Here is a 9,876-nt window from a genome sequence, read left to right on the forward strand (position 1 = left end):
CACATTTAGATGGAGTTTGTTTTAAACCTACTACACTCTTAAAAATATTCTGTGGCTTAGTAAATATTACAGAAATATTTAACTTTATTAACTTAATAAAATCTCTGAAAATCTTACTTGATTGTTTGAATTAAACTTACCAAAATAATTGAGTAAAAATTCAATAGGCTAAAAGCCAATGTCATGTATGTATTTGTGGTTGTATGGAATACTATTTTATAAAGGTTTAGAGGAAATAAAAAAAAAGTTAAATTACACATAAATAAAAAGTTAATTTATAAATATTGTTATTTTTAATGTTTAATGTTAACTTATTTCTACTCAGTTTTATTTATTAATGTACCAGATGCAGTTACTCAGATTTACTACATTTTTTAGAGTGTATCCTCCATCTGTTTGCATCTGTAGATTTCTTCTAAATTCACCCATTTAGATTTCTAAATTTCAGGGGGAAAGACTCTTGATGTAAGTCTGGGGACTGGGGACGTTCTGTATGCAAATTAGGCATCAACTAGTTAAAATGCGCACATTTGCATCTAATTGACAGGGCAATGCAGGTAAATAGGATAAACAAAATAACTAAAGCATATCACCTGGTGGTGATATATGCTTATTTTATTACTAACTTATTTTATTACATATGGCTTGGTTGAATTCCAATGCATGATTTGCGGTGTGTTATTTCTTGATAACAGACTGCTGTGCGGAGTATAACAGACCGTTGGCATGAAAAACGTTGCGTTGCTATGGACTCTAACCGTAGAGACGGGGCGTACTATTTTCTTTAGCGGAAGCAATACAATCGGGTTTTAATCGGGAGAGAGAGAGAGAGGGAGCGCTTCAGAACTCCTGCCCTGATATTTAGATATACTATTCTTCAATAAATATATTTGTTTGACAGGGAAGCTGTGCGCAAAAAGGAATATATATTATTTTTCCAAAAAAAAAAAAAAAAAAAAAAAAAAAACACCCCAGAAAAAAGGGCACTTTCTCTCCAGGAATAAAAAGGGCAGGTGCTCAAGCCCCCTTTGATGTCTATGTGTGCACGTGCCTGATTGGAAGTTAAGTATGATAATTTTGATTTTTCCTCTTGATTGAGGAATAACAGAGGATTTAGACTGATTTATCTTATAGCCAGAAAATTTCCCGAACCTTTTTATGAGATTGAGTAAAGCTGGAATAGATTGGCTGAGCTCTGTAAGAAATAATAAAACATCATCTGCATATAGGGATATGCAGTGTGTTATTGAGCCGATCCTAATTCCACTAATGTTGCTTTCATCCCGTACTGCAATAGCAAATGGTTCAATTACCAAGAGAAACAAAAGTGGTGACAGAGGACATCCCTGCCGGGTGCCTCTGTTTACTTTGAAAGGCCTTGAAATTATTCCATTGGTCAGAACGCCTGCTGTAGGGTGTGTATACAGTAACTTAATCCATGAGCAAAATACTTCCCCAAAACCAAACCTTTGCAAAACCTCCCAGAGGAAAGGCCACTCCACCCTATCAAAGGCCTTCTCTGCATCTAAAGATATAATTGCTGTATCTGGAGAATCCTTTTTATGATGTAAAATATGAAACAACATCCGTACATTGTGAAATCCCTGACGGCCTTTCACAAATCCATTCTGATCACGGTCCACTATATTTGGTAAGACATTTTCTAGTCTTTTTGCCAATATCTTACTAAGTATCTTTGTATCAGAGTTTAGTAATGAAATTGGACGATAGGATTCACACTTTGTTTTTAATTTGTTGGGTTTAAGAAGGAGCATAATCAGTGCACCTCTTAAAGATGGTGGGAGTATACCTTGTTGGTGGAAGGAAGGTATTTAGAAGAATGTCAGTAACCAGGCAGTTTCTGGTCTCATTGACTTCCATAGTATATTTTTTTTCCTACTATGGAAGTCAATGGGACCCAGAAACTGCCTGGTTACTGACATTCTTCTAAATATCTTCCTTTCTGTTCAGCAGAAGAAAGAAATTCATACAGGTTTGAAACAACATGAGGGTGAGTATATGATGACAGAATTTTCATTTTAAAGTGGAGTATCCCTTTAAGTATCACATGCCATTATTTATGTGTTATCTGTTATTAGAGACCAAGTGATGGGCTATGAACATACAAATCAGTGGCATACAGTGGTGTTCTGAAATGAGGAGGGAAAGTCCTCCGTTTTTTTAATAAATCAAATGTAAATTCATGTCCCAGTTAAACTTAATATAGTCACATTTTCCTGGTTAAATAAATATTACTTTACATAAAAAAAAAAAGAAAAAGAAAAAAAAGAAACCAAATACAATTCTATTTTTTGTATTGTTCAATTTATTAAAACCAAATCTCATAAATGGTCACTCACAGACACGAAGATGTATCTTTAATTTCCCCAAGCTGTTTACCCGTCATCATGTTTTCAGGTCATTTCAAGTTTGATTTTGGGTAATATCTATGTGGCTGAGTTGTTTACTTTTTTTTAATTAGTCTTCCCATAATGCCATCACTTTGTTCATTCAGAGTGACACACGGGATTTTTTCATAAAACCCAATCATAGCACAATGGAGGCATTGCCTCCTCTCACGTGACTTGCATTCATTCTCAATTACCCCCCACCAAACCCTCCACACGCTTCAGGGGAACTGTTTAAACTCAATGGGCTCACGGGAGACTCAAGAGACGAGGCGTCCTGCTGTAACTTTACCTACTAGTGTTGCTGTTGGACAACGAGTGACTTGTACAATGTTTTAATGTAATATAATATTTGTATTGTTTTATTTTTATAAAATGGATTGGATTTATACAATGGCACTGCCTCCACTCTAAGATGCAATGATAAAAATGTATTTCACACATTCATCATCATGTAGAATTTTTTTTAATACCCAATAACTGTATTAATGTTTGATCACACTAAACAAAATTCCAAGTAACAGTATAAAAAAAAAAAAAAGACAGACTTGTTAGAATTCAGTCATTTTCTTATGTGTGTCTGCTTTCTTTTGCTCTCTCTGGATGGATTGTTCCTGAGCCTTAAGCTGCTCCAGCAACTTGCGGGAAGCAGCGAGCTTCTCCTCCATTCGACTGACCAATTTAGCATCCCTGAGAACAGAGAGAAAGGAAAGACTTAAAGAAACTGAGAAAGAGACAAAAAATAACAGTGTTGGGGACTAAAATTGAAAGGAGCAATACAGCTAACTTCACTTTTTCAGTAGTGTGACAATGGGTAATTAACAGCAGTTTACGCGATTTTTGGAAAACTATTATATGAGCAGCTTTACGACAGAGAAAACAAAGGTAATCAAACATGCTCTCCAAAAAAATTTTTTTTAAAGGGTCTGATTAATTTTAGTGGATTGGTTTGTTCAAACATAGATTGTGCAGCTGTTTGAGGTTTTTTCTCCGAATTCATTCAATATTCATATATTTATCGATGTCTAGTCAACCAGTTGGTTTGGACAACTCATTTAAATGGTTTAATTAAATGAATAGTCAAAATAATTCAATCAAATTGGTTCATTTGGACAACTTATAGCAAAAAAACAGTATGTGACAAAAGTAGTATGTCCAAATTCACAGTACTTATAAAACAGTTGACAAAAAGTACCTGGATGAACTTCTACTTCCGGCGAGATTTTGAGTGTGCAAACGATGGACACTTAAATATCCCATGAGGCCACAGGAGAGGATTTGTGATTGACAGTGAAGCGACGCAACTGACGCTGGTAGGTCACATGATAATATGGCGAATGTAATGCATCTGGATTACATCCATACTACACACATTCATACTATATAGAACGTACTGTTTTAGTGGTTGTGGAGTAATTACTTATTCAAAATAAATACCTACTCAAGAGAGTTAATTTGCTATAAGACAAACCATATGCAAATTCATAAGTCAGCAACATTGCTGAGTATTTCTCTTTAAAACTGCATTGAACCAAAGACAGTCTCAAAAACGAGGTTTGAATTCGCTGGTGTTTCTGACGTCACAAACTACCTTGTAACCAATCACGTCAACGAGTGGATCTCTGAGCTGAGTGAGTGAGTGGAGGCGGGGCTAATTTGCATATTCATAGAACCGCTTATACTAAATGAGGCAAGGGTGTAGAGTTACATTCAGATCAAAGATGAGTTTTAAGGGATAAAATTATTGACTACAGGGGGACTTTAAATGAAAGAAATGAGTCGTCAAACAGTCATAAAAATAGATTCATCTGGAAAACTCATTGAAATGATCTACATTAAAAAATTTGTCATCAGAAAGTCTGATTCAGCCAATTGGTTTGTTCAGACAGCTCATTTAAATAATTAAAATTCAGTTTAATGCTGCTGTTAATCACTATTTTCAACTCAATTATATAAATATGGTGATTTGGGAATTATTTAAATCAAACTAAATGATTTGTTCAATTGAAATGAGCAAAATAATTTGTATGTCTCCAAACAGCTTCAAATTTCAAAAGAGCAGACGGTAGCTGAACTGCTTCTGCAACGCTGATAAGGGTACTATTGAGAAAGAGGGGGTGATGAAAGGGAAAGAAAATGAGGAAAGCATACCTTCCATTTCGTTTTCTAAGAGACTTAGTGAGTTGCTGGATCTCCCTCTCCACTTGAGTGACTTTCTCGGTGGCCTGGAACAGACGAACATTCAGTGAACGTTTGACGCTCTTTCCGCCCCTGTAGGCCTCTGCACCAGTGACGGATGAGCTTGATGAATGAGATGCAGGCTGAGATCCATCACCAAGCTTAGAGTTCAGGAAATCAAAAACATTGTGGCGTGTTGATGTGGAGGCCTTCCTCTTCCTCTGTTTAGCCTTCGGTTTACGTGAGGCCGGGTTATCCTTAGCGATAGCGGCTGCAGTCTTTCTCTGAGTGAGCTCGGCACATATGTCCAATGAGCGGCCTTTGGGAAGAACCAGTGCCTGAACTGGCTCTACACGACCAGAGAGGGTTTTCCCCAAACCTATGAATACACAGAGACACTAGCTAGAAACGCATGCACATGGCAGAAACGTGTTTTGATGGTTTAGACTGACGTCTGTTATGGTCACCTACCTTTACCAAGCTCGTAACCCATTTTCAGCATAAGCTTGGAGCCAATGCCACGTGTGTGAGCCTCCCAACCGCAAAACTCTGCACTGTTTACCTGGGCCATATCCTCCCCTATTGATACTGTAATGAGATACAAAGTCAACTTGATTTCAACAATACCCTGTAAATGTATTGAATAGCTCCAGATCTATGCATCTGTATTTGTGTATGGGCAGTGAACCTGCACATCTGCTCTAATAACAGCTAAACTGCAGGTAGACATGTTAACGTGGGGTTAATTCATTTGACTCTTGAATTGAGCTGCCATTTTAATAATGATTCAACAAAAGGTCCATGTTGCTTTACTGGAAACAGTTAACATGCACACTGACATTGTTAATTGTAATCTGATCGTAGAAGGGTAAATCTCACAGTAATAAATCCAATTCACACTTTAAAGGGAACATAACAATTAGAAATTATAATTCTCATAAAGAAATGCTTATTTTAGTAACATGTGCGAATGACTCGAGCGCTTGAAAACAAGTCCTCTAGATCAGTGTTTCCAAACAGTGTTCCCTTATCTGACCCAGATATTTCTGGTCTTGGAGTCTTTACTGATGAGCTGATGCTGATATTCAACTATAAGGTGTGATTAGGAAGGGTTTGAAAATGTTCAGTGTTGTTGTGCCGCCAGGAACAGGGTTGGGAAACACTGCTCAAGATAATGCGCACACGTCGAATGTGTCTTTCTGCGCTCACGGGCAAGGGAGTATACTTTGAGAGCTTTGAACGGAGCAGAATGTGGAAAATTAAGTATTGGAGTGTTGGACCTAAGCTTTGAATGTTTAAATATAATTTAAGTGGAGCAAATTGTAACACTCCAAATGCACAAGTATTATTTTACATTATTTTATTTATTTTGTACTTTTATAACACAACTGCATGACCTTATTCTACATCTCTTAATCCTACCCCATACGTAAACTTAAGTCCCCCTGAGGTTAAATAAAAAAAGTTTTTAATGTTGTTTATATGTCTATGTGGTGTTTTTAATATGCTTTAAGACAAACCATGTGCAAATTCATGTCAACACCATTGCTGAGTATTTTCTCCTTAAATCTGCAGTCTCAAAAACACGGTTTGAAATCGCTGGTGTTTCTGACGTCACAAACTACCTTGTAAACAATCACGTCAACGTGTGATCGTCAATGAGTGGACCTCTGAGGTGGGGTGAGTGAGTGGAGGCGGGGCTAATTTGCATATTCATAGAACCACATACTAAATGGAACAAGGGTGTAGAGTTACATTCAAGCTATTTTAAGGCATGAAAAAAATAAACCAAGGAAAAAACGTTTAAATATGTAATTTTGGTGATCAAAGATGAGTTTTAATGGATAAAATTATTGACTATAGGGGGACTTTAACAACCTTTCAAACTAATTAGCAGAAATTAAGTGTTTATTGAGGGAAAAGTTATAGCTAATAGTTAGGTAATAGTGAGAATTGGACCCTAAAGTGTGACAATTTTTTCCTATTGTACCAAACTCATATCGAACTGCGAACTGTTGCCTTTTTTTAACCTTTTTTGCCAGTGGCTTTTGGCTTGCTTAGTTGGGGACATTAAATGTAACATTTACTTTAATATTCAACAATAATATTGATCTGCCTGCATTGACACCATTATCTGAGAACTGAACTGAGCTGGACATTAACATCACGGTTTTCTCCAGAGCGGCTATATATATATATATATATATATATATATATATATATATATATATATATATATATATATATATATATATATATATATATATATAAATTAACTAAACTAATAACTTTTTTACTTATTTGTTGTTGTTTTTAAGCAAAACATAATTTATTTTGTTTTTGAAGAGAAATAAGAAAACCTGGACAGTTCTTTCAAGAGATTCACACAGATATATTTTCCTTAGACTGTGTGCATTACAGTATATAATGTACATCCCAGGGAATGGTGTAATTACGCTTTAGCACCTTTAGCATAGCCGGCATCACACTGGTCAGTATCATCCTCAGAGTCCGATGAGGAAGAAGAGGAATAATCATCCTGACGAAGAGGAGGAATGATCCCATCAGCCTCCAGCACAGCCTCTTTCAACAGCAGCGAGTTAAATTTCACTGTGTAAAAACCACCTTCAATCCCTGGAAACAGAGAAGCACAATGTCTCATGCACGCTTGTAATGTCTTGCACTGTTTTACCAGATCGAGTGAATGTACTGTTGTGTTTTTGTACAGTCTATGTTTGAAGCTGCAATTTTCCATTTGATTTGCCCTTGGGGATCAATAAAGATTCTCTCTCTGTCGTGTAAATTGTGGGGAAGGTAACAAAAAAATTATATCATGTAGCAATATCTGTTCTTCCTTTTATTTTTTTTGTTGGTGGTCAAATAACTCGGTTTTGTACCTGATATTCTGGCTGGATACCAGATGCCATCTTCATGCTTGGCCAAACACGCAGAGCCCAACTCCATGTTACTGATGTCAGCCTCCAGGAAGTCTCTGAGCTCTGATACACACACCACCTCACCATGAGAGAACCTGATAAACACACACTCTGGTCGTGACAGTGTCAAGATCAATGCATTTCTTAAAATATCAGATAACATTTTATGAAAAGACAACTAGATTAGTGTTAAAATGTTATGTGGTGCAACTCCCCGCCCCAAAATGTAATTTTTTGAATGCAAATAATTATTAAATGTATGATATTAAAAAAAAATACTTTTACCTTGAAAAATAAATTGAAAAGTTTCAAATTTTTTTTATTTTATTTAGGTAATTATTAAATGCATGCTATTTATATATAAAACATATTTATATCAATATATTTTACCTTGGAACTATATATATTTTTTTTATTTAGGTAATTATTAAATGCATAATATTCAGAGAAAATACCTTGAAAATAAATATTAAAATTATGAAAATATACGTTTTAGGTAATTACTAAATATATTATTTATTTAAAAAAAAGTTTTACCATGAATTTATATATATATATATATATATATATATATATATATATATATATATATATATATAAATAAATGTATTAACATTGTATTAACATGGTATTTAATATGATATTTTACTTTGAAAATATAATTTAAAAGTTTTATGAAAATAAATATTAAGATGTGATTAAGATTAAGATGTGTAAGGATTTTATTTGTATTTATTTTTTTAAATGTGGACATTTTTATATCTGGCAGTAAAAAAAATCTAAACTGACTCCAAACATTATATACCAAGCTTACATTAAACGAATAAAAAAATAAAAAAAAGTGTGTATGTGTGTGTGGGGGCATAAAATGCAGCACCTGCAGTTGTCCATGAAACGGCACTTTCCTTCAAGGTAGAAGCCGCAGGGTTTCATAGATTTGTGTGTGGGATGAAGGTAAAGCACCCGGACTCGAGCCTCTTCTTCTTCTTCTGGCTCTTCATGGCAAACCACCATGGCGTTATGGTACTCTAGGGTTCCCCAAGAGGTACGGTAAGGCGCACATACCTTAGTTCCACTTATATCCTCCACTTCAGGTTCAGGTTCAGTGTTTTGTTTTACCTCAGCAGAGTTCTTTGACAGTTCCGCATTGAAAGCTGCAAACTCATCATCCAAAGCCGTCTCCTGAGTAAGCGATGTGGGATTTTGGTTTGTCGAGGGCTCCTCCAAAGAGGCCAGCAGTTGGCTTTTTCTGACAGACAGCAGGCTGGACTCTGTGAGCTCAATGAGCTGCTGCAGGTCCTCCTTCAGCTTCAGCAGGTCAGCCTGCTCCGCCGAGCCCAAGCCAGCAGATAAAGCCACCTCCACCTGCTGAAGCTGAGCGCTGTAGGTCTTGATGGCTTCTTCTAGACTGCTTTCATCCATGGTGAGGATCAGGCTCTTACATGACAGGAGCTCAGTCTGTGGCAACACTGCAGGAATAGAGCAAAGAAAGGGATCGTGCTAACGTCACACTATGAAAAACAGTATACTTTTTGCAGATTTCAAAATCAGCTCCTTATTAAGAAATTATCTGGTGTTCGTGTGTTGTATATATGGGATATCTCATGGGAAAATAATATAATGATGCCGGTTAGCTTTAAAGCTACGTTAGACAGCCCAATAGTTAGCACTCTCTAGCTAGTTTCCTTTCTATCGCAATTCAAATACAATACTTTACATTTGTACCTGTTACAATGGTTAAAAATCACAGACTTACATTTTTACTCTTCCGTTGATCGTGTTCATGACATTGTTTTGTTTCTGTTTGGACAGAGACGGTGAAAATTTCTTCCACCGGGAGTCACTCAACTTTGACCTCAGGTACGTCATCAGTCAGCGCTTACCTACATCCGATTTGTTGTAATTCGGACTGTACATTCATAGACATCATATATGATGTCTATGTGTACATTGACTATGTTTGTTTTAAGTGCAATTAAAAAAAAAAAAAAAAAAAAAAAAAAAAAAAAAAACATGGCAAAACAGCTTATTTACGTTTTTATTATAATTTTTTTTTATTAAGGACTAAAAATTATACATATACTAAAACTAAGCTGCGGTGTTTTTTTAAATGTTTATGTATTCTTTTTTTCTTTCTGGTGGCTTATGTTGTTAAAGATATGACTGTGTAATGCCTCTTGTTCTTGTTGCACTGAATAAAAACAAATCAGTGCATTTACTTTCCATTCAGTATTTTGTATTGAATTGCTCTATAAACGTACACAACTCACTGTGAAAAAGTTCTTATGAATTTTTTTTTTACAAAATATTACTCATTCCCAGACACTCCTTTTATTATTTTGAGTGTATCATAT

General features: G+C 35.6%; 1 protein-coding gene across 1 annotated transcript; it reads right to left on the bottom strand.

The window, feature by feature from the left end:
• Positions 1–1,730: 1,730 nt before the first annotated feature.
• zgpat (zinc finger, CCCH-type with G patch domain) lies at positions 1,731–9,396 on the bottom strand. Its single transcript, XM_079856524.1, has 7 exons — positions 9,279–9,396; positions 8,400–8,991; positions 7,484–7,617; positions 7,053–7,220; positions 5,058–5,174; positions 4,560–4,965; positions 1,731–3,098 (listed from the first exon to the last, which is right to left on the bottom strand). Exons 2-7 carry the CDS (start codon positions 8,942–8,944, stop codon positions 2,960–2,962), a joined length of 1,509 nt encoding a protein of 502 aa, XP_079712650.1. The 5' UTR covers positions 8,945–8,991; positions 9,279–9,396; the 3' UTR covers positions 1,731–2,959.
• Positions 9,397–9,876: the final 480 nt, after the last annotated feature.

Source organism: Squalius cephalus, assembly GCF_949319135.1.
Source record: "Squalius cephalus genome assembly, chromosome: 22".
In the NCBI taxonomy this organism is placed as follows: Eukaryota; Metazoa; Chordata; class Actinopteri; order Cypriniformes; family Leuciscidae; genus Squalius; species Squalius cephalus.

What these genes read in the sequence shown, in the direction of transcription:
- zgpat (XM_079856524.1), bottom strand. Translation starts at nt 8,944, where the DNA reads ATGGATGAAAGCAGTCTAGAAGAAGCCATCAAGACCTACAGCGCTCAG. An exon ending in GGGTTACGAGCTTGGTAAAG is followed by an intron (nt 4,966 to 5,057) that starts GTAGGTGACCAT and finishes GTGTATTCATAG; the next exon opens with GTTTGGGGAAAACCCTCTCT. An exon ending in CTTAGAAAACGAAATGGAAG is followed by an intron (nt 3,099 to 4,559) that starts GTATGCTTTCCT and finishes CTCTGTTCTCAG; the next exon opens with GGATGCTAAATTGGTCAGTC.